Source organism: Necator americanus, chromosome IV (assembly GCF_031761385.1).
Source record: "Necator americanus strain Aroian chromosome IV, whole genome shotgun sequence".
In the NCBI taxonomy this organism is placed as follows: domain Eukaryota; kingdom Metazoa; phylum Nematoda; class Chromadorea; order Rhabditida; family Ancylostomatidae; genus Necator; species Necator americanus.
Genome location: NC_087374.1, coordinates 30,219,719 through 30,242,725, shown reverse-complemented (window position 1 = coordinate 30,242,725; position 23,007 = coordinate 30,219,719). Strand labels below are relative to the sequence as shown.

Here is a 23,007-nt window from a genome sequence, read left to right as displayed (position 1 = left end):
CAATACTATATTCAAAGACAAGGACAAAAAAGCGGCTATCAATCCAACAAACTGGAAATGTGATTTGGCAGCGTTAAGGCAGAGGTTCTATTTCAAAACCTCACTTTGGTCTAAAGACGCTTCTCTCTCTCTTTCTCTTTCTTTCTTTCTTTCTTTCTTTCTTTCTTTCTTTCTTTCTTTCTTTATTTCTTTCTATCTCTATCTCTGACAAGCATCATAAGAAGATTAGGGAGTCTACTTTTTTTTATTAAATGATTGCTGCAAATTTTTTAGAACACATTTTGATCTAATAAGTAATCAATTTACGAGATCAAGAACTAATGCAAATCTCAGGGAGATGTATTACCGTTCACATTATTACACGTAAATTGTGAAGGTGTCAAAAGTTTTGCTTTTCAAAATGGTAAAATAGGAAAAATAAGAATTTATGTATATTGCATTAAAAGCGGCATACCACAAAATTGACGATGCTGGGATCGCTCCAGAAAAGCACGGGGTTAGGGGTACAGATTACGACTATGAAGGTGACAACGCTCAATTCCTCCCTAATCGTTCTAGAAAACAACGTGAGAAACCACCTTATTGTCCGTTTTTTTCTACGAAACACGTCGCAACGCACCAACCCTGTACATGCGCCGCGTCTGCGTGTGAGCGAACGATAATTAATGACGTTTCCCTGGCGGCCTATTCAAGTAAATCTGATGGACAGGCTGCTGAAAAAAGCGGCACTTCTACAAAGGTGACGTTATAACGTGTTTCGTAGGAGAATTCGTACAGGAAACCAGTTTCCCACGAAGGTTTTTGGAACAATTAGGGAGTGTTAAGCGTTGTCATGCTCATACTCATACTCTACACTTTTGAACCTATCCTTTTCTGAAGAGATCTCAACATCGTCAATTTTTTTAGTATGTTGGATATAAAGATGTCGAAAAAGGATTTTGCTTCGTACGAACGTAGAGAGCGCAACTACAATAAAAAGGATAACTTGAATGTCCCATGGGAATTAGGATCCATAACTCAGTGCAAAAACATACATCTGGCATACCATACAGAGCAAAAATTGTGCGATACGCATTTATGAGTCAATTGGGAATCGAACAAATCCTAACTAAGAACTAGTAACAATTTTCCTTAATGGATGGAATTTAATGGATACACTTAGGATTTGTGATTGTTTGATTCGCAAAAGCATAGAAATAAAATAGAGCTCAGTAAATAAGAAAATTAAAATCGTAAAATTGTGCGTAGAACCATCAAGAACAAAGTTATGATTCTTTTAATGGAGATCAAATCTTATGGCGAAAGCACATTTTTTAACGCAGCAAAATTTTTCTACTTCATTCGAGAACGTCTCTTTATTAAATTGCCAAGAAAAAAGATATTCCTTGAAGAAATCTAAGAACCCTTCTCAAAAACGATGAAATAGTATCTCCATTAATTGTTGGTCTTCCAACAATCGAACGGTGAAAAAAAACATCTCCAGCGGTGATCCAAAAAGAGAACTCAGGAGAAAAAGTGAGAACTATTTCCGGGAAGTGCAAACTACTTCTAGAAATTCCACTTTATCTAAATTTGGGGATGCACTCTTAAGAGAATTCTAAGAGATTCGTAAAAGCTTCAAAGTGAAAGAGTCAAAGAACAAAATGAGGCGAAAACTTATGACAAACTGAGGGAAGGTCAACAGATAAAGTGGCAAGGGTTAGTCAGTTCTGGAATGCGCTCGACTTCAAATTAGAATCTCCTGAGGTTCATGAACGTGTGTTTGATCCATGCAATGAGCGATTCGTGGGGGCTTGCTGCTTCATCCAAACAAGACTGGTGTCAATTTAACGATACCCCATATGGATGAGAAGTTTGGTTGGCACACGGAGGTTTCGAACCATCGACTATGAAATCACAGCCAAATCTTTTACAAACTGCGCTACACCCGCTATGACCCCGATGTGGAATTAACGTAGAATGACTATCTTCAAAACGGGGGTACCATAACTAATTTCAATGCATTTCGATCGCTAAAGGTATAAAAAAGATGAAGGATAAAGTATCTAGCGTTAATTAATCCGCTTGGGATGTGCCCCCACGTTCACTTCACTTCAGAATCGTTTGAAGTTCACGAAGGTGTAACTGGCCTATACAATGAATTGTGGAGGCTAACCGATGTGTCAAGTCAGTGTATTTATACTCCCAGAAAAGTCTGGTTCTCTGGAGGAATGAAAGCTTTGGTTGGCACGAGCACGGAGTTGAACCTCCAATGAATCATGCTGCAGCCACAGCAGAATCTCTTACCCACTGCGCCACACCGCTTATAATGTTATTATTGTTGCCAATATTATTGTTGTGATTATTTTTTATTGATTCAAATATCTTTATTTATATTTTTCAACGGCAAAAACCAGCCATTTCCACCAATGACTTCCAGAAATAAAGAAAATGCGAAAGTGTTCCATTAAACGGTTCCGATAAGGGGCCACTTCACTTATTGATGTTGAGTGCTAGATATATCATTTAGAATCCATTAGCTAAGTGTATACCGATAAAAGCATAATACCAGGTTAACGTCATAAAGTCTCCATTACAGATTCCAGGAGCGTTTTTTGGATTATCGTTGCATAAGACGTTAAGTGCAGAAAGAGTGGAAGAAAATGGAAAACATGTGAAAATGAGGGAAGGGTAATGAAAAGTAACAATCAACAGTTTAGGATTATCTTTTATTAGGGAGCTCTCTACGGGTGGTTTTTTTTAGCCAAAGATGGCCATCTGTCCATAACTTTTTGTTTTTAATGCGCTGGAGCCATTGGTTTCAAATGATCACTCATCTTCTCCTTCTTAAACGCATCACTCCACGAATCTGAGGTGGTACGGATTTCAGGTGGAGTACTCGTATCGTAGATTAAGGAGAGAGGGGTGATTCCATCCATTTCTTCCTAATTACCGTAAAAAATGGCCCGGAAGAGCGTACGGCTTCGAGCGTTCCGGCGCGCTATTTTCCACAATGAGTTCGATTGGAGCGCGCCAGCCTGTGCACATTAGGGATGCCGTATCTTCCGGGCCGTTTTTTTACGGGAACTAGACCTAAAATCTGCACCATTTCAGGTCCGTGGGTGATTTCTTTAATGTAATGTAGGGTATTTCCACTATTTTGAACGTACTTCACGATCCACGATTCACTTAAATTTTGTTCTTGCCAAGCACTCCACAGTGGTACATAATGTGTGTTGAACTTATAAAGATGCTTCGTTTCTGGTAACACATCTTTTTCATTCTAAAAGGAACGTTTTGGTAAAACCTGTGATTTCCTTTTCTAACTTGAGCCCTCATATCTACTGATTTCCAGCTTTCACGTCACAGACATCATGGATTTTCAACTCAACTTTTCTTCCTGTTTACAGCCACATTTATGGTACCTATAAAAGAATTGGTTCATACAGAAACGTATTTTCAGTAGATGTTCAGCATTTGTAATAAAACGTTCCTATTGCACATGCTGATGTTAGTTCGATTATGTCAACAATTTCTCATGGATTGTTACCGTAGTTGAACCACGGAAATCACCCATCGATCAAAGATTTGCCCTACTCAAAGCGTTCACCAACAACTAATAGATATATCTCTGAGAATCTGCGAGTATTGAACGCTTAGTTGATATATATATATATTTATATATATATATATATATATATATATATATGTTTGTCTATACATCCACCCATCTATATATATGGATTTTTTTCAAAAAAAAAAAAAGAAAAAAAAAGCTCAAAGCAAAATTTGCAGTGGGTTGGGGAAATTTCCCAGAAATTAAGGTCGATTCGGATTAAAATTAAATTAATTAAAGTTGAAATTTGCGATTCCAGTGTTGAGGTCAACTTTCACGTCTATGCTTCTACCGTAGACATCTGCGCAGCGAGACACCCATCCTAGCTCCGCCCACTCAGCCGAAATCAGCCAATCGTGGCGGTGTTATAATTTATCCAGCTCAATGTTTAAAAAAAAGCACAATTTTGCACAGAAGCAGTCATGCGATACTGTCCCACAACGAACTTCTTTAATTAAAGAGGCGAGGAACACGTGGTGGACTGGGAAACACTTTCAAAACAAAAAAAAAAGAAAGAAAACTAACAAGAAAGTTCTAATTTTATGTTTTTATGTTTTGCCAAGGAAAAATGGTGAAATTTTTTATTCATTTGGGCTGACGTTTCGAGAACTTTGTTTTTATCAAAATCATGAAAGTGGTCTCATGTTTTTAATGTTGTGCGTGCAAAGGTTTCAGGAAGAGAGGAGTCGGAGATAGTTCTAAGTTTTTCGCTGTACATAGCTCTTTGCTCTGCAACTAATTAACTAACCAATTAACTAATTCGACTAATTAATGTTTAGAAAGGAGCAAACGAATTTTGCTTACTTTATATTAAAGAATCATTTTCTTTCTCAATCCTTTTGCGGGTACATGAGTTGCTTTTCTCATATCACAGAGAAAATAATTTCTAACGTCTAGTGCTTACTAGCAAGAATTTTTGGAAGAACACACATTCTCACGTTCGCAGAAAAAAAGGATAAACCATTCAGATTGCATGAGGAGCCGAGATTTATGTTTATTCAAGAAACCGTGACGCATCCGTAACAAATAGCTAAATAGTTCCTCTGGCTGAAGTTCCCATCTGGAACCGGTCCTGATCCTGACATGACCCAGGTGATTGAGTCAAAGAAGATTTTGAAGTGATAACTCAAATGTCATCAAAAGCACCGCTTCTAAAATTTGATTTTAAAGTGAGAGGATTTGCGAGCGGTTGTTGATCTCATTACCTGGTTATCTAAGCCCTACTTAATACGTTACACAATCAACCAAATGAATGCCTATCCAGAGAATGTTCGGAAGAAAAAGGAAAAGAGAAAGAATAGAGTTCTTTTTGTGAACAGTTGCGGGATTGGGGCGATTTTCACGATTTCCTTTGATGCAGATTAGCCAAATTCAACTCAGTGTGTGCATTCATCTGTTGACTGGAAGAAGAAGAATTCTTCAGGCGAATTTTATCATTCAGACCCTGCTGGTAAACACGAAAAATGTCCAAACGTCTACATAAACATGAATATTTCACAACCGTGTTCCTTATCTTATATGTTAAGCAGAAATTTCTATAAGAGACCTTCTAAAATGATGAGGAAAAGAAAAGAAACTTCTGGAAAAGAAAAAAGATTTCTTCCAGACATTATCAGTCTACTGCTGAGAGAAGCACTCTTAGCTGAAAAAAACGGCTTCAATTTCCGCAAAAAAAGGCAAGAGCTGCTCGGAGAAAACCCAGCAAGGACATGACTGATGTCATGTCCTTCCTGGATTCTCTCTTTTTCGATGCTCCTCTTGAATTCTGCCGAGTAAGTGTGAATAACGTGGAGAAATGGTGTCAGACGAAAAACTTCTGATTTCCGTTCGCAATTCCGTTTTCGAGCGTCTGCAGCGTTTGTTGCAAGCCTCTCAGTGAACGCTTGCAAAGTTGCGTTAAACGTTAAGGCAGATACTGTACCCATTATGGAAGACGTTACGACTCAATCACTCGGATTTTGGTCCAGTATTATTTAAAGGATATTTAAAGGTAAAAGGTTCCGCTATGATGACTAGACGATCGATCAATAGTTCAAAACCGCCCAAATGGTAACCGAGCCTTTCATTCCTCCGGGATATGTAAATTGGCATCAGAGGATTTCTCGGAGGATAAAAACACTGACTTGATACATGGGCCGGCCACAGGAGTCACTCTAGGGACAAAACCGCTTTCATAAACCTCAAACGATTCAGAAAAGAACGCATCTGGAGCATTAAAAGCGCATGGATTAACCCCAGACACGTTATCCCTTCATCCTTTATTATTTGAACAGTAGCCGACTTCTCTTGAGCCGTATCTAACAGCTCTTTGTGAAGCGATTACTTAAGTTCTGTTGTGAGAAGAAAATGAAAAGCGAAGAAGGGTAGAAGAAGTATGAGAATTAACACCATGTGGACAAAGAAAGCATTTCTTCAAATGCATCTCAATAAAAAACCAGGAAATGTCTTCCGCACGATTGAAGTCGTTAATAGACGAACTACTGCTGTGTTTCGTACCGCAGCCGGGTGCACTTCTTCGTTCAAAGTGGAAACTAGATAAAGAATAGAGATAGAACCCTTATTTACTTTCACTTATTTTCGTTTACTTACGTTCGTTGACATCAGACGAAGAACAACAAAGCAGTGTTCTACTAGTATCATAGCACCATCGCAACGTCTTTTATTAGATATTGAAATACCGCAAAATCCTAGCAGTACCTCGCGCGTGCCCGATTCATGAATTGCATCGATCGGGAGGAAGTGGAAAAGCACCAAACCCCAAAGAACGAGTTTGCTGCTACCCCAAAAGTCGTAGCGGAAGACATGTAATGGAACAGCATGTTCCAAACAGCGGGACCTTTCTGCTGTCCTACATTATCCACAGGTTGCCAATGACGATTGCATCACTCGCATCTCGCAACGACTACAATTCACGGCGACGTTTTATCGGAGTTCGTGGAACAGCGCGGGGAGCCGGAGTCCGACAATTTTATGATATCCACAAAGAAAAAAGTACAAGGCTAAAACATGTCATCAACTTCATATCGAAGCCAACTGCAGTCTACAGAATACATCTACGTTCCTATAACTGTAACCAGATGGAGGTCTCCTTGAGATTCTCAACAGGAATCAGGGTAGACGGATCAGGATCAGGGTAAACTCGTGGATGAGTTCCGGTGCAAGCTATATGCTGAACACAAAGGACAGTGACAGAGAAGATGTATTGTAAAGGTGTGTCAGAGCTAATTCGGTTGGAATCTAACTCCTCAGCGCAGGGTTTTCAGTCAGCAAAACCTATGTGTCCTCGATTACCACGGTGTACGAATTGGAGACGCAAGCAGCACTGCCTTCAATGACGACGAATTTCGATTCTACGGGAATGAAGCTGCATAGAAGTGATCAAATCTGTCCGTTCACATGCCGTAACACAGAGAGTGGGTGCATCGCAGTCGGTAAGAGATTCGGCTGTGACTGCATGATTGTTGGTTCGGAACTGCCCTAATGTTCTCTAAGACGTTCATCCCTTCGGAGTCGAAGGAAGTCATGGAAATCTTGCCCTTCCGTCTAAAATAACCTTGAAGCGCCATTCCTGCTCCCTTGGTCATATCATCAGATCAACGGGGTATCCTGTTCAACGAGTTTGGAGATGTCCTCAGATAAAAATGGGAGAACCCAGCCGTACCGATAGCAGAAATCTTGGACTAGGATTCCGAGGAAATTCCTAAGCACAGTCAAGATTTCACGATTTTGTTTGGTTTTGGGATGAGCACTGATGGACTGAATCGGTTTGATGGCAGACGGCTACGATCAAAGATGGCATACATAGGTGAGGACAATCGCAATTCAGGAAATCATATCAGCCGCTCAATAGTGGATAATTAAACGAGATTTGAGCGACAAAAAGGAAAACTCGAATTTCGTTTCAGCTGAGCTTTATCAAATAGCAAACGTATGAATAAGAAATGCACATGTTTTCTTCAGAAGACCTACTTTTGAAAACCATTCATATAACATGGTTGACACTTGTCATTCGTTAAGTGCAAAGAAAATCCATTTCAAAATGTCAGAAAATAGGGCAAGAGGACCTTCTGTGGAGAGTGACGAACGGATTTTTTTCATAATTGTGGTGAGAATTAAGTATTAGATTGAAAAGAAATTTATTGCAACATGTAGTTTATTGAAGAAGCGAAAAGAAGAAGAATTTTGAGAAGAATGAAAGTAAATCGATAATTCGAATTTGGGTGCTCCATCACTACGACTATCAGCTCAAAATTCAAAGATAAAAAGATAATCAATGATCGATCATCGAGTAGAGCTTTTATCTGCTACAATTATTTAGCTTCCTTGGGAAAAAGGGAGTTGTGAGGAGTGCACCGAAGAGATAATTGTGATGGATACGGTCGTATAGGGTACGCGTTTTCCATAGAAATTCACGATCGGCAGGCCATAAGTCAAATTCTTCTTGGACTTTCGACGGAAACTTCGGACAAATGGTAATCGAAGTGAAATTTTTTGACGTTTTGGAAACGAATGGCAGATTTCAGCTGTTTTGTCCTTTTATAATGTGATTTTCGAAAAATATTTCGCTGTGAATCTCCAACCAATAGGAGAACAAAACGAATTTCGAGCGATTTTCTCTTCATTGTTAAGCTTTCAGAAAGAGGTTTAGAAACCCGTTAAGATGAAATTTGGCAGGAAATGATAACTGGTCAATCACGGTAATTATGCTAGTTGACATAATTAATCATTCAGCCGTGTTTAGCTCAGAGCTCTAGAAATCCCTAAATAGCCGAAACGACCACTTTTTGGGTACCACCCTTCTCCCTCTCCCTCTCTCTCCCCCATCCCCTCCCACCCCCTCTCCCACCACCAGCACGATGCAGGTGGAGAGAGCGGTTGGAATCAAGGTGTTATCATCGCGAGCTGCAGCAATGAACGGTGGAAGCAAGTGTCCTCACTCGATCCTAACCGCTACGCTCTACCACTTCGAGCGCAACCGCTTACACAACTGCACCAACTACTTAACTTTGTTTTGACTCTACTGTATCTGTTCATTAAATTCCCCTCGAGAGCGGAAGCAGTCTTACTTATGGGGAAATCTCAGTCACAGAAATGCTGCTAATGCTTAAAAATAATCTTCATCGGAGTTTACATCCTTGGTCAAAAATTTGCGATGTACTATGTTTCATGATGTTTCGACCGGACTACATATAAACTATATAAATAAAGGGTATTCCCAAAGAATGTAGGGGATTTCTCACTCTGCGAGAAGTTCCTATTCTAAAATCCTGAATTTTATTTATTTAACCATTTGCACTACGGGACCTTCGAAGGCCCACGCTCTACGGCTCTTTTTGCAATGCGCAACCTTTGCTGCTGTGAATGCACGATCGACCAATGGTTAAATACCGCCCTAGTGCCAACCAAGCCTTTCATACTTCAGGGGTCGATAAATTGGTGCAAGACTTGCCTGGGAGGATAAGAACACTGATTTGACACATCGACTAACCACGCAAGCTATTTTATAGGCTAGTTACACGGTCGTAAGCCTTTTGATTCTTTTTGATTCTGAATTGAAGTGAACGTGGTGGCGCATTCAAAGTGGATGGATTGGCGCCGGATACTTTATCCTTCATCCGCTTTAAGGAAGCCGGAATAAAAAGGGACCTGTTGTACATGTGCAGACTCTTGGAATCTGTCTTGATATCTCTCTTGGAATAAGATCGTATCGATCCAAGGAATGGGTGGTTCAGTTGAAGGTCTACTGCCACACACAGACCATCACATGGTGCCAACGAAGGCAAAGTGAATTCTACTCGTATCAAGCGAGAGTTACAAAGAAAGGGTCATGTCTGTAAACTACTCGAGTTGCAGTGAGGTCACGAAAAGTGGTCATCGCTAAGATAACATTGCGCCGCGGGATCACCAAGCTGAGCCTACGTCTCCGTCGCCTGCAATTAGCGCACGGAGACGGCTGCGAAGTGAAGCGTGGGAATTGTGGCCTCAGCCACAACTTCCTTTCCCAGAACAGAAGCGCCCAGATACCTGGAAGGCGCCCTACAGGAGTGAGAATTTCCACACAAACATCGCTAGCCAATCAAAGTCACCTCCAGTGAATCCCGACACTATCACCAACGCCGCGGACAGCGTCATCAGCCAGCTACCACGAGCGCCAACATCAACAACCGCATATCATGTCAACAAACTCGCCCACCGAGGAGAACAAGAAAGCCTACCGAACCAGAGCTATAAAACATGATCGATCATTAATTTTTTTATATGTGAAATATAGAGTTGTATGTAGTTGTTGTATGTTTCCTGTCTCTCCTCGCGACCCAATATCATCTTAGCGATGATGGTTACTTATCGCGACTTCACCGCAACTCAAGTACTTTAATGGGCGAGGCCCGTTTGTTGTAACTCTTTCTTGATACGAATAGAATATAACTTCGCCTTCGATGCCAAAGTGTATCTATGGATATAAGCTTTCATCAGAACCACCTATTCATTGGATCGATACCAAGAGCCCAAGAGTCACTGCAAATATAATAAGCTCAGTGCTTTGGGGAACATTTCAGAAGTTCATAAATCATTGTCCCCTTCCTCCACATTTCATTTCATGCATGCTATGGATGCTATTCCAGGCATGCTATGGACTACACTCCGAGATTTTAATTGGTAACAGACGCAAGGAATTTTTAGTGGGGAGGGAATCTTTCTACATCCAATAAAGTTTTGCCCTACCTGGCACAAGCAGTCGATAAACTAGAATAGATGGAAATAATTTGAGTGCAGAACATAATGTACCGATATGGCTATTAGAAGGTATATCAGCCACGATTCTTCATTCGTTAAGGGCAATAAAAAAAACAAAATCCTCGAACGCAAGGTCAAATCACCTAAATTATTATGTTTCCAAAAGTATGAAACCTATTTAGTTCACGGACCTTCTATAGTAGCTGCCACAGACTTCTAAAATCCAGAGGTTTCTGTAATATAACACTTTTTCATTCTCAAAAGAGAAACTCACACATTAACCGTTGAGGAATCGAAATTGAACCAATGTGAATGGTTTACAATCCTGTAAGTTTTGGAAACTACGAAATGAAAAAGTTGGACATGTTTGAAGAGGTTGAAATAGAGGAAAAGAACTGAACAAAAAGTGTGTGTGTCTGCGATGACAAGTGATTGATGTCGAAGCACCACTTTGCCATTTTGAACGAATCAGCGGACAATGAGATGAGATATGTTGTTCGCTCAACAGACAAGCACATCAAATTTTATTGTACTTTCGAGCTAAAACAGTCGTAATGTTTGGAATGGAAAAGAAACGGGTCACAGTGGTTCGGCTATGGTATTACGTCACCTCCCATCATTTTCTTTTATTGCAGATGACATTCATGCAGCAAATGCGGATCCTCAATCGGTCCTAACGGCTTCGCTCAACTATTCCAAGTGGATCAGCTTGCACAACTGCGCCTAGTTTTATGCAATTTTGACCCAACTATACACTATTGGGATAGTCGTACGCTGATCAAAATTACCACACCTGTATGCAATGACTGAACTACCAGACTGAAAACGTATGTCTTTCAGTTTGACTCATCGTCTACAGTAGGGTTCTCCTTGTGTGATTTATGAATAAGCAAGTCACTGGTGCCCCTTCGACATGGCCAGACTGTTTGGAGAGACCAAATAGAATTTGCAAACCAGAGATAGTGACAGACCGTTCATGCTCGCAAGAACACACAAACTATTTGGACACACACATAGGCATAGTTTTAGGTAAGTTTTTTATGGGTTCTCCAGAAGACTGCAAAGAAGTTGTGCAAACATGAGAGGAATTATGGTATTAGGAGTGGTGTATCGTATCACGTGCAGGTTGTGCGATGACGATTACGTAGGGGAAACGGGACACCCACAGTGTGTTCGGGACAAGAAGCATCTGAGTGGACTCGCAAAATCTAAACTCTCCACACCGCTCGAAGCACACTGTAGAACAAGTCATCAAAACTCCGAAATAGAGATAGATGTTACTATCCTAGCGTTTGAGTCCGAGATCATAGCACGCGGAACACTAGAGGCATTTTGGATCACCGCCAAAAGTCCAAAAATTAATTGATCATTGCATTGCGATCACAAACGAACTAGCCCCATATCCATCTGTGCGGGTTTTTGATCCACGAAGAGGGCCGTGAGATCTCTATAAAGAACTCTTGTGACTCGTAGCCGTGGTAGTCTGTTGCATTACCAAATCCAGCAAATGAGGTAAGCACTAGCCGATGTGTTGCTGTTTGAGTATACCTACCTGTTTGAGTATATTTGTATGCTTCCTGTAGAGTGATAGGGTGCTTAGGAGAATAAATTACAGATGATCTTTTTATTGATTTCTTCTAGGCTCTGACGAAAGCGAAAGCGCCGAAACGTTAGTTCATAGATAACAATACCAATCTTGGCCACAGCTCAAAGAAATCAATAAAAAGCTACGTATTCATCATGCCAAAGTTCAAGACAGTCGAACATATGCAATACCAGGATAGGAATTTTTCAACTTCTTTGACTGATTCACTGGCTGAACTTTTTTTGTGACTTTTGATTGGTTAACTCTCGGATAACCAGGAATGTGTTCAGGACACTTTGGCTTCATTACAGGGCAGCCGAACATTATTGCATCCTATATGAACCATCATTAATGAGTAATGCTGCAGACATCAAAAAGTGAGAGGGATAAAATACATGGCGTTGGCCAATTCTATTGGGGATGCGCTTGCACGTTCTATTCGTTTAGAATCGAGAACGAAGTCTATGAACATGTCTGCAGCCTCTTCTGATGCTAGGGCTGTTGCCGCGTTGTTTAGTTTAGATTCTAGAGCTGTTGCCGCGATACCCAGATCAGGTTTTATGACGAACGCCACTTAGCGGCCCGTCTGTACTTTGCAGACGACGATGCCAGCGTTAATGGAAGAGATGCGAAGACTCCGAAAGCTACTGCCCTGGCGATTACGGAAGTATGGAACGGTGCCAGGTCAGCCACGAGCACCTTAACAAGGAAAGTGGACAAAGGTAATTCTACTTCGTTTCATAATCTAAGTGAGTCTGTTTCTGCAGGAGGGAATGGGATTGACGCTATTCCTTTCGTTGGGAACTGTAGCCCGAATGGGCCGTTTTCAGGTTCAGGTGACGACGCCACACAGCTTTCAGTGTGACTTCGTCGCCTAGAAGATGTTATGCGACTGCGACGCCCCAACAATGGGCACATTTCCTCATCTGCTATTGGGATTGTGAAAAAGTAGAGGAGTTGGACCAGCGAGATCTTCGCGACTTCAACGCAACAGTGGCCCTTCTGAAGCAGGCATTTGAGGGCTCGCAACATCGCTACACGGCGAGGGAAGCGTCCGTTTGCCAGCAGCAGCCTGGGAAGTTGTCAGCGACGTTTGCTGATCGCCTGCTGAATTTGGCTTGGCTACTACAGACGAAGACCTAGGTGGTCAAAAAGAATGGGTTCTTTAAGAGTTCTTCGCCAGGCTGCATCCGGACATTCCCCACTATGTCAATTTGGACAGCCCCTTGAGTTCGAGCAAGCGGTAGCGAAAGCCCGAACACGGAAGCAGTGACGGCCGCGCCACCACGGACAAGATATGGCGAACGAGCAGAGCTTTTTGTTACAATTGTGGAGGAATAGGTCATCTTGTTCGACAATGCCCGTCGTTCAGAGTCCCATCACAGGATGAAGGTAGGCGTCAACTTAATTTACGTGGATCGACGCTGTTTTTCTACCGAAGTCAATCTTTAGTCAATGTTGTTCATCCTGATTGTGATTTTTCTCTCTCAAGAACTTTTGCAAGCACGCGAACAAATCAACGCTCTCTCTATCTCTTTGCGAGATTCTCAAGCTACCAAGACTGAAGCGCAAGTTACGGCCCTCATGAAACGAAACGAAAAGCTCGCAAGCTCTGTTTTCGGTCTGTCCTCTTAGACTCCTCTAAGATCCTCTCACAATTTGCTGCTCACTTGCTCATTAGTTCCTTCGTGGATGTTTCGGCTGGTGCGGTTAATACCTCTTAATCTCCGTCTTGTACAGAAATAACGACTTCGATTTTGTTATCGTGGTTCAAAATCCCGCTTATTTTCCTTTTCTTCGTAAATTGTGCCAAATGAGCTGACCTGACAGTTACGACTCCATATTGCTATAAACGCATCTCTGTGCCGATATCCGCTCGACCTCAAGTCTAGTTTTCCTCTTTTTTGGGCGGGATCCCGCCGGCCTCCAGTCTACTATGTTCGCAACGGGTATAGGCGTACGTTTTAACCGCTGAATTCATCTGAATTCCAGTACAACTTCTTCTTAGAGTTCCCGCGCTGACGTGGCGGGAGACATTGACAGATCCCCCCACCGACCACCGGACCTAAAGTCATCGGGGGAGCTGCAAGTGATGGGATTTGCACCGAGGCCAATCGATACTCTAGCCGTTTCTTTCAGGGGCGGAGCTTCCTGACGGTGGAGGCGGAGCGACCTCACGGCTGGGCTCTAGAGCACACAGGAAGGACCCTAGCCACCGGACACCGCTAGAGCAGGGACGCATGGGCCATCGATACCAACGACTACGACGCAAGCCGAAGCCTCTCGAATATGCTTCCGGTGAGGGCGACACCCAGATCAGTTACCAGAGATGAGGTTTGCTCTTTGCGTGGGTTAGGAGCCGCTTCCACTGCGCAACGCTTACTACACCCACAATGGAAAAATTACAGACAGCATGTCATGAAACTGATGTAGTTGAGAAACCTGTGAGCAAATATAAGGTTCAGAATGTATTTTACGAAAATGAGCATTAATTTTTTTTTAAATCGCAGTAAAAACGACGTGGGAAACGACGTTCGTAACTACAAGGCAAGCTGGAATGCCCCGCATCTATGTTCGAGCGGTCGAAGACCAACAAGGTCTCTTCTGCAGCCTATTCATGTAAAATCAGTCGACAGACTGTGCGCAAAAGAGAGGCACGTTCTAACGTACCTCGTAAGTTCTAAAGTAGTTCTCACGGTCTTTTTATGTACGATTAGTGGAATTTGAGCGAGGCCACGCTCCTATTCGCAACCTACTCAACGAACCTCATATTTTCCCATGAATTTCGCAAACACGTCAGTTTCGTGATACCTTGCCTTTGATAACACATAAAGCTTAAAAAAGGTAGAACATAAATTTCCTCAAAAATAAATTAGTATTGATGCGACTTGTATACTTATTACTTAAGAAATAGATGTTTTATAACAACCAGATCTAAAAAAAAAACACTGATTTTCATGCATCACATAGATAAATTGGGATCACAATACAGTTCAACTTTACACAAATCACTTCTGCGTTCAAGAGAATAACGCCTGTTGGTGTGATCGAGGATAATTTCTATAAAGGGCTAGCGAACATATTCTTAGCACTGAGAGTCAACAGTTGGTTACAAGTTGTTAATACAACAACATTACAACAATTAACAGGAGCAAAACAAATAGAAGGAAGGTAACTAATAAAATATGATCATTTACAACAGTTTACTCTTTAAGCTCTGATGCAATCGTCGTCACTGGGATCTCGTACACAACTACATTGCCAACAACGCCCATTACAGCTGGAAAAAAAGACTAATAAATGTAGGAAAAACTAATCAGAATTCGAAACTGACCTATTAGTAGCACATCATTAGATATAGCAGCTGTTAAATAAGTTGCATAAGAAAATGTGTTGAAACATAGAAGAGGGGGTAATTCTGCCTTCTAAAATATAATTTCACTGTAACCAACAATTTAGAAGATTAATAAAGGATAAGAAGGATAAATTGTCTGGTGTTAATCAATCCATTTGGTATGCGCCTCCACGTTCACATCAATTCAGAATTGTTTGAGGTTCAGCAACGTGTAACTGGCCTAATCAATGACTTGAGGTGGCTAGCCGATGTGTCAAGTCAGTGTTTTTACCCTCCCAGACAACTCTGCTATCAATTTATCGACCCCGGAGGGATGAAAGGTTTGGTGAGCACTAGGGCAGATTCGAACCTCCGATCGATGGTGCAGGAAGCGGAACCTCTAACCGCTACACTACACCCGCTTTAGAAGATCCTATCATAGAAGATTAATAGTGATTAAAATCTAGCAAAACTAGTGATTTCAAAACAATAAAGACACTCGAACTAAAACTACTATATTCAATGATTTTGAAGATGCAAAATTCAAATCTGCTGGGAGAAATTCTGCTATCCTCTGAGTTCACCGCTGATTTGAATGTTAAAAGGACATCTCAGGTATTTAATTAATGCGATGGCAAATTATTCAGAGTTACATACAAACCTCATAAAAAAGAACACCAAAACAAGAAACCAAACATTGTTCGAACTTACATTTACACTTTGTTGATTATAACCGTACACAAGTACCATCCCAGTAATATCGAGTGTTACAATACAGCTAAAAGATTTATGACGAACAGTCTCGGCAGCTGCAACTCCCCACCCAGGATTTGTCAGGATAATCTCTTTTTGGTTAGCTGAAAATAGCCAATTCCGTCAGAACTCACAAATAGAAAAGATCACCTACCAACAATAACTATGTTAGATATTATCGTTCCCATTATAAAAATATAGTGGGAACGGAAAGGAATTAGCATCACATCTGATCCTAGTTCTTTGTTTTGTGGATAAGTTACAGTCGGCTGTTGACCAGAGAAAGGTACACACACATAAAACCTGGCTGCAAGTTGAGATAACCAAGCTTCAGCCCCACATAATGAGGTTCTGGAAGAAGAAATCCAACCTTGGACATCACACAAGTGTTAGAATAACCAACAAATTATACTCACACGGACTCGCCTATTGAGAATGCCGAAATCTGACTAGGAACTTCCCATTTGTTTATAGGATTTAATCGAGAGTCTTCGGCACTCCACCGAAAAGATCGCACTGAATGATTTGACTTAAAAATTTGTAAAAGGATTTGACGAAAAAAAAACAACATATTCGTAAAACCAATAACTGAAAACTACCCCAATTAAATCCTACCTATACCCGACTCAATGCGACCTAGAACACCGGTGTAGGTTGCTGAGTGGCTGCGCTTGAATTAGTGCCGTGTAATCAGCTAACACCATCGAGGTCGGATCCTTATTCCTCGGTTCGATTGTAGCAAACGAAGGTCCCGCATCAATCACACCCGCCAGCTCCACAGCTTCAGTAAGAGTACAGTTACTTAACTACAGAAGTATTCAAGCCGTTTTGATACGACTATACATGTGAGTACACTGAGCATTTAGTTGATTTCCTGGCATCCCATGTGCAGAAATACCCAACAATCCAGCACCTAGGCTTGGAATGGACGGAATATTTTCGATTCCAGGATGGCGCCTAAGGTTGCAGCAATCAATAGGTTGTTTAGTAGGTTAAGACGAGTCATGATACACGTCACGCCTATTTGTGGTGGTACCACCCAAAATCTGTTTATAGGATAAGCTTGCTGGAAAGCTACGAATCAAATTAATCAATCCCTAACGAACATCACACCATCCGATTGTCGGATTAGAGGGGAGTTAGCAATGAGCTTTTCGGGGCGGCTGTTGTGCCGAATTGTGAATCATGGGCGGTCCTGCTCCACTGCTATTCTATCTTCAGCGGGATTTAGGTAGCTTATTGAAAAGTTCAGAAAATCCCAGTCCACTGAAAAGTGTTCATCACATGCTTCCCTCCACCTTCTTATATGACATAGCAAACAATTCAAATAACACACTTGCCCTACGTTGTCAAATTCATTTGCAGAAGGGTAACATATCAATTCAACCACTATCTTCAACAATCTAATAAAAAAGATCAGCCTGTAAGAATTGGACAAAAAATCTACGTACCTACTCGATCCGTCATTATCACTACCAGTTCCTCCTGCCCATCCCCATCAATATCCATGACATGAGCAGCTGCTATATTAGACTAAAGTAAAAGCGTCAAAATAAATCAGTGATAGGATACGTTTTATAGAACCTGCACAGTTTGAGTATACACACTAGCACCATGTGTGTACGGTGGGTGCACACATTGAAGGAAACCATCAGCAGAAATGGCTATCAATTCGGGCCTGTAATCTTGGGGCTTGCAAAAAGAACAGCAATAAACAAACATTTTTGAATGAGTGGAGAAATTCTTGACCAACCTTGCTCTTCCCCTCAGGTTTCCGCTTGTCAATGCAGTAACCGGAGAGCTGGTGCGAGGATTCATCCTTACCAAATCGGTGCTACCGTCACACATCATAAAGTAGACCTTTGAAGGCAGCATTAAATGAAAAGGGGGATTCTGGCATTTCTCTACGAAAAGATAGTGTTAAAGGTGTAAATCATGATTATTATCGTGATCACGCTCAATAGCTCCTAGTTATCGTAGATTAACGGGGGTGGAAAACGGCCTTGTCGATCGATCCTTCCTACGATAACTAATAATGTGTCACACATGAGAGCCGAGGAGACAGCGTCAACAGGCCACTGATCCTCCGCTCGCTCGTAAGTGCGGCGCGTATGCTAGTGCTCGCATACGTAGCACGTTGTTAAGTTCCTCGTCAGAAAATTCAATCGACATAGACAGATTTCCTACGCGGTTTTCCGGAACATATAATACAAACAACGCAACATCATTTTACTTTAAACAAATCGTGGACACTCGTTGTCCACGATTCGCCGCTCGTTAACATTGCTATTCGCCGAATTATTCTTGACAACATTTTGAAGAAATAAAGCTCAATTCACAAGTACTTAAATCATTTCAAAAGTGGCTGAAATAAACGGCATTTTACTACTACCTTGGAGATTCCAATTTGATTCGAATTTTCATAGAGCTTCATGATCACTTCTTCATGTTTAGTACCTTAAACGAGTAAAAAAAAACTGGGAGAAAATAGCGGCTAATCTTCTTACCAATTTGTTTACATTATTGCTACTCGTATTATTATCTTTATTATTATTCACACCATCTAAAAACCTTTACGCAGAAAGCCGTTCTTATTTTAGTCGGGTCAAAACCACCTTAATCTCAGTGCAATTGTGTAAAAGTGTTCAAAGTGGAGCGTAGCGTTTAAGATCGATGTGAGACCACTGTTTGCACCAGTCATCATTCACCAATGCTTCAGCCGCTTAAGCAACTGCGCCGTGTTTCACGTCGTTTTGACGTAAGTATATTTGCGCGAAGTGAGCTATTACAGCAAATGCTCAGAGTTTAACATAAACAACTTCTTTGTGTATCTAACAAACAGGACAGAATGAAAACACCTCTTCCTCGGTGTAGTTCGCGACGGTGCCACCTTGATTCCAACCCCTAAAACCGCTCCATCGCTCCGAGTGCAGCCGCTTACGCAACTGCACCGAGCTTCATAACTTCGGGTTGATTTCTGGTTTATGCACACAACCAGCATACATCTACAGAGAAAACAGAGTACTTCTAGTTGTAAACTTCTCATAAAACACTTATATAACTCACAAATAATGCCACAATTCTTTGCGAACAAAGTAGTTTGAAAAACCGATTCGTGTGGCATACCAAGATTCAAACAGTCGAACATGAGGGATTCGTAAGGTTCTATAATGCGAATAAATATGAACACATACAAAATTGTCTGTACCTCTCCATTAATTCCACCGGTCACAACTTGAGTAGGATAATATTGAGTTGCTGGAAGAAGCAAAATCGACGATGACGGTGCCGATATTGTACCAACAAGTTGTGAACGTGGACAAATCGAAGTTGCGCTCATCTCAAGTGCACCGTACATTCAACTTCCCCATTAGTGAAATTAAAAAAATAACCAGGCTTTGTACCAGGTGTTGACACAATTTGAAAACAGAGGATGTTTATTATCTATTCTTATCTTATCTATATTTATTCCATTTAATTTTACTATAATAACAACAAACAAGTGAAGGATCAACAAAACAAACTAAAAATAAGAGAAAAAGAAATAGATCCTGCCCAGCTCTGCATTAGTCGTCACACTTCGAACCTTCAGAAGTCACGACTGACTTCCGCTTTGACCGCTTCCTCTTACCACTGGCAGTTCGCTCTCCGCTCCTAACTGCTACGTTAACGTTCACTTTCTTCTTTTTACATGATAGTGGATTAACCCCCTACAAATAAAATGTGAGCAGAATCTCTCAGGAAATTCCAGTTCAACTACCTTTATTTTCCTTTTCTTTTTCTTCCCTTCTTGTTCACCAAATACGGCTGCTTTCATTGCTTTAACGGTATTGATCTCGACTTTCGGAGTTTCAGCTCCTGTTTTAGAGGCCTGAATTAAGAACTACACTAGAATTTATAAAGAGAATGAAAACAAAAAACTTGTAAATCACCTCAGAAACTCGATCAAGTAAAATTGCATTATATTTTATATAGAGAATGGGAGTGCCAGCAATAGTGCGCAGCTTCTCTGAGAGCGAATCGTCCTGAATGTCAAAAGAAATACTTCATATAGAGCGAGTAGCCAGTTTACTCATAATAAAGACAGTGTAGCTTAAGATTTTTTGCTGTTCCATCAAAATTGGAAAGAATACAAATCTGGACGATAAGAAAAAGAACACTGTCTTAATCGTTATTCTTGTCACTTGTTGTTTTCCTAGATCACAGAAGAAAAACACTGATCTTGGTTATTTCCCTTTAAGTTGAAATTCACTTTTTTTAATGCAAAGTCACGAACTGTATAACATCCCCTATTATACAGTGCAAAGTCCCAAACATGCAACAAAAAAAAAAAACAGCCTGCACACTGCCAGAGCCTATACCCTCATAGGTCAAATTCTTGAAAATAACATAGAATCCCTGACAAAAAAACATCTCTCATGTAACGTTGAACTGCTGATCGCTGTTAGGTGAACCCAGAAATCCAGTCTGGCACCGTTTGCACCACTGAAGGAAACGCACAGAGGTCTCTTCATCACTAATATCGAAAAACCATCATTTACTACGCTGATGAAGATGAGAAGAACGAGGCTGCGCAAAGGCTGCCAGGAGCGATTACAAAAACCTCTAAAATTTAAACCAACGTCATCAAGATGCGCCTTTGTACAATTTCAGGATCCCAGAAGATTTGAACTCTGGGTCATAATTGCCCACTTACCTAAAGAAACCGCCAAAGACTGTAGTACGAGCCCCTTTTCTGACTAGCTTGAAACGTTGATGACCAAGAAACCAGACCAGCAGGCGATAGTTGTCGAAATTGATGCGAATGCAAAGATGGGACTCGAATGACAATCGATGTACTTAGGAAATGGTATTACCCCGTAGACGTCGGATAACGGTAATCATCTGGTAGAGTCTTGCGAACAGCATAGGAATATGATCAGGGAAGCCCTAACACCTCGCAGAGTATGGAACAGCAACAGATTAACATAATAAGCTCTAGCCGAACATCAAGCGTTATGACGTCTGATATGTTCAAGGACAACATTCCTCTCAAGATGCGGATAACTGTGAATGTTTTAAGATCGGCAGTCTAGTAATGAGGTAGAAAAAAAACGATAGCAGAGTTGATTATTATTATTATTATTATTCACAGAGCGTTATACAGGTTGTATACTGTTGGTCTTCTGTTTCCCTTCCGCAAGCAAAGAAGACAGTTTATTTTTTCTCGTTCGATAGCACTTCGCTTAACAAAAAGTCATCTCTTCTCTATCCTCATCTCACTATCTCATTGCTTGCACGCTCCGTCAACATATGTAAATCCCCGAGGCCTTCAGAGAATCCACTTCAAAGTCAGTCGGCAGTCCGCTAGCATTCGGCTCTACAATATAGCACAGAGCAGATGTTCGGTTACTCATAAACACCGGGTCCCAACAACACTCAGTCGCAAACAACCCAATAGGACCCCTCTCCGTGCTCCAGAAATAATTTGATCTACTGTTACCTTCACTAAACACTGAGATACAAAGCGCTCCGTGTGCTTCAAAAATTTTCAGAAGATTTTCAAAGAAGGTTTCAAAGTGTCGACGAAAATCTCGCAAGATATCTGATATCTGATTCAAATTCTGTTCTCTGCATTCAAAATACAAAGCCTCCCTATTTAGCCAGCTTGTTCACACCCTTGATTTATAGTCGACTTTCTTAAACATGAAAAAATAAAAATAATAAAAAAATGAAAATCTTCGGAGTTGGTCATTATAAGGGATAGCTGCTGTAGTCAATCAAAGATCACTAGTAATTAGAAACTGGTTCAAACCAGGGTTAGTGATAAATTTCTGGTAGAACCTACATTGGTGGCAGCAATGTACTTCGTATTTCCTTTAGTAGCACGACGAGCAAGATGAGCCAGGCATTCCGCTGGAGAGCGGTGAGGTGTGTGAGGGCACATATCCACTACAAACTGACGGCATATAACTAGTGCTCCATAGACCGGAGATCCCAAACGCTCTAAAATTTCTAATTGAAACGTAGTTTTCGGAGCACAAAACAAAATTCTCATTTTTCGAACATGAACGGAACAAATATTATTCAGAGAGAGAAGAAGGGTATTATTCCACATACCACTGAGCGCCAATCATACAGTTTATAATTAAAACTGACCAAGTTCAGCTAACACACACTTAGTAGTAACAATATCCACATCTCCACCGAGGTACTTAGGGAGTTGTTCACGTAAGTTAATCTTGTTAGCGAGGGCAGCGTTACAGAACGTCCCATCGACTAGAACCCTAAATTAGAGGTAGCGGTTTAAAAAAAAGTTTCCAGAAACTTCCCAACGCAACACACCTGAAAGGTGGTACAATTTTGTAGTTGTATTTGAAGAATGTGAGGATGCGATTGGCTCTCTTGATCCTCTTCACCTTCATTTCGAGAGTCGGTTTTTACTTTGCTTTTGCTTTCTGCAAGTTGGTACGACACCATTTTTTTTACAAAATGGTACATAAAAACAAGGAAAAGTTATTGTAATAAAGACATTACTAAGAGGTGAATCGAAATAAGAAAGATACGAAATCAATGAATGGGGAAATTTTTAGGGAGATTACCTAACAATACAAGTTATTTAATTTCTCTCAACAACTACTTCACATATTAAACAATGTAATAAGACACAACTTTCGAGAAAAAAAACCATCGAAAAGAAAACCAGAGCAGACATACCTGCTTTTTCACACAGTCCAATAACTTGGAAAATTCGTCTGCACACGCGTCTTTAGTTATTCTTTCAGCTTGGTTCGAAACACAAGTACCGTATGCAGTAGCCTGTAAGCAACACTTCCACGTATAATAAAGATAAATAAAGGTAACTTACAAGCAAGCACTTGCCTGCGGAAGACACTCTGCCAAATTAGTAGCCAACTTCAAAAGTCTGCGCTCATTTGGCATAGCCACCTAATCATCTTATAACATCTACTGTAACATGTAAGATGTGAGAAATGAAAAAATCAGATGGTACTTAGCCAGAAACGT

The 23,007-nt window shown here is 40.9% G+C and overlaps 5 protein-coding genes across 8 annotated transcripts; 2 read left to right on the top strand and 3 right to left on the bottom strand.

The window, feature by feature from the left end:
* Nucleotides 1–12,379: 12,379 nt before the first annotated feature.
* On the top strand, nucleotides 12,380–13,058 carry RB195_003235 (uncharacterized protein; the record flags this gene model as incomplete). Of its 2 annotated transcripts, XM_064200808.1 has the most annotated exons (3): nucleotides 12,380–12,470; nucleotides 12,515–12,599; nucleotides 12,776–13,058. In XM_064200808.1, the coding sequence occupies 3 exons, from the start codon at nucleotides 12,380–12,382 to the stop codon at nucleotides 13,056–13,058; spliced, it is 459 nt and encodes a 152-aa protein (XP_064056688.1). The 2 variants fall into 2 exon arrangements, with proteins under 2 accessions (XP_064056688.1, XP_064056689.1); XM_064200807.1 differs by lacking the exon at nucleotides 12,380–12,470 and having other exon boundaries at nucleotides 12,585–12,637.
* A 312-nt stretch (nucleotides 13,059–13,370) lies between these two features.
* RB195_003234 (uncharacterized protein) lies at nucleotides 13,371–14,248 on the top strand (the record flags this gene model as incomplete). Its single annotated transcript, XM_064200806.1, has 2 exons — nucleotides 13,371–13,536; nucleotides 14,055–14,248. 2 exons carry the CDS (start codon nucleotides 13,371–13,373, stop codon nucleotides 14,246–14,248), a joined length of 360 nt encoding a protein of 119 aa, XP_064056687.1.
* An 870-nt stretch (nucleotides 14,249–15,118) lies between these two features.
* On the bottom strand, nucleotides 15,119–19,360 carry RB195_003233 (uncharacterized protein; the record flags this gene model as incomplete). 3 transcript variants are annotated; one of them, XM_013439025.2, is made up of 9 exons in its annotated part: nucleotides 15,119–15,195; nucleotides 15,250–15,340; nucleotides 15,961–16,106; nucleotides 16,157–16,353; nucleotides 16,419–16,518; nucleotides 17,454–17,535; nucleotides 17,587–17,680; nucleotides 17,756–17,862; nucleotides 19,211–19,342. In XM_013439025.2, 9 exons carry the CDS (start codon nucleotides 19,340–19,342, stop codon nucleotides 15,119–15,121), a joined length of 1,026 nt encoding a protein of 341 aa, XP_013294479.2. The 3 variants fall into 3 exon arrangements, with proteins under 3 accessions (XP_013294479.2, XP_064056686.1, XP_064056685.1); XM_064200805.1 differs by lacking the exon at nucleotides 19,211–19,342 and adding an exon at nucleotides 18,395–18,436; XM_064200804.1 differs by lacking the exons at nucleotides 15,119–15,195; nucleotides 15,250–15,340; nucleotides 15,961–16,106; ... (3 more) ...; nucleotides 17,587–17,680; nucleotides 17,756–17,862 and adding an exon at nucleotides 18,985–19,007 and having other exon boundaries at nucleotides 19,069–19,360.
* A 208-nt stretch (nucleotides 19,361–19,568) lies between these two features.
* RB195_003232 (uncharacterized protein) lies at nucleotides 19,569–22,406 on the bottom strand (the record flags this gene model as incomplete). The annotated part of the gene is made up of 6 exons (XM_064200803.1): nucleotides 19,569–19,712; nucleotides 19,763–19,873; nucleotides 19,935–20,027; nucleotides 21,830–21,987; nucleotides 22,141–22,268; nucleotides 22,327–22,406. The coding sequence occupies 6 exons, from the start codon at nucleotides 22,404–22,406 to the stop codon at nucleotides 19,569–19,571; spliced, it is 714 nt and encodes a 237-aa protein (XP_064056684.1).
* A 111-nt stretch (nucleotides 22,407–22,517) lies between these two features.
* RB195_003231 (uncharacterized protein) lies at nucleotides 22,518–22,923 on the bottom strand (the record flags this gene model as incomplete). The annotated part of the gene is made up of 3 exons (XM_064200802.1): nucleotides 22,518–22,583; nucleotides 22,699–22,800; nucleotides 22,864–22,923. The coding sequence occupies 3 exons, from the start codon at nucleotides 22,921–22,923 to the stop codon at nucleotides 22,518–22,520; spliced, it is 228 nt and encodes a 75-aa protein (XP_064056683.1).
* Nucleotides 22,924–23,007: the final 84 nt, after the last annotated feature.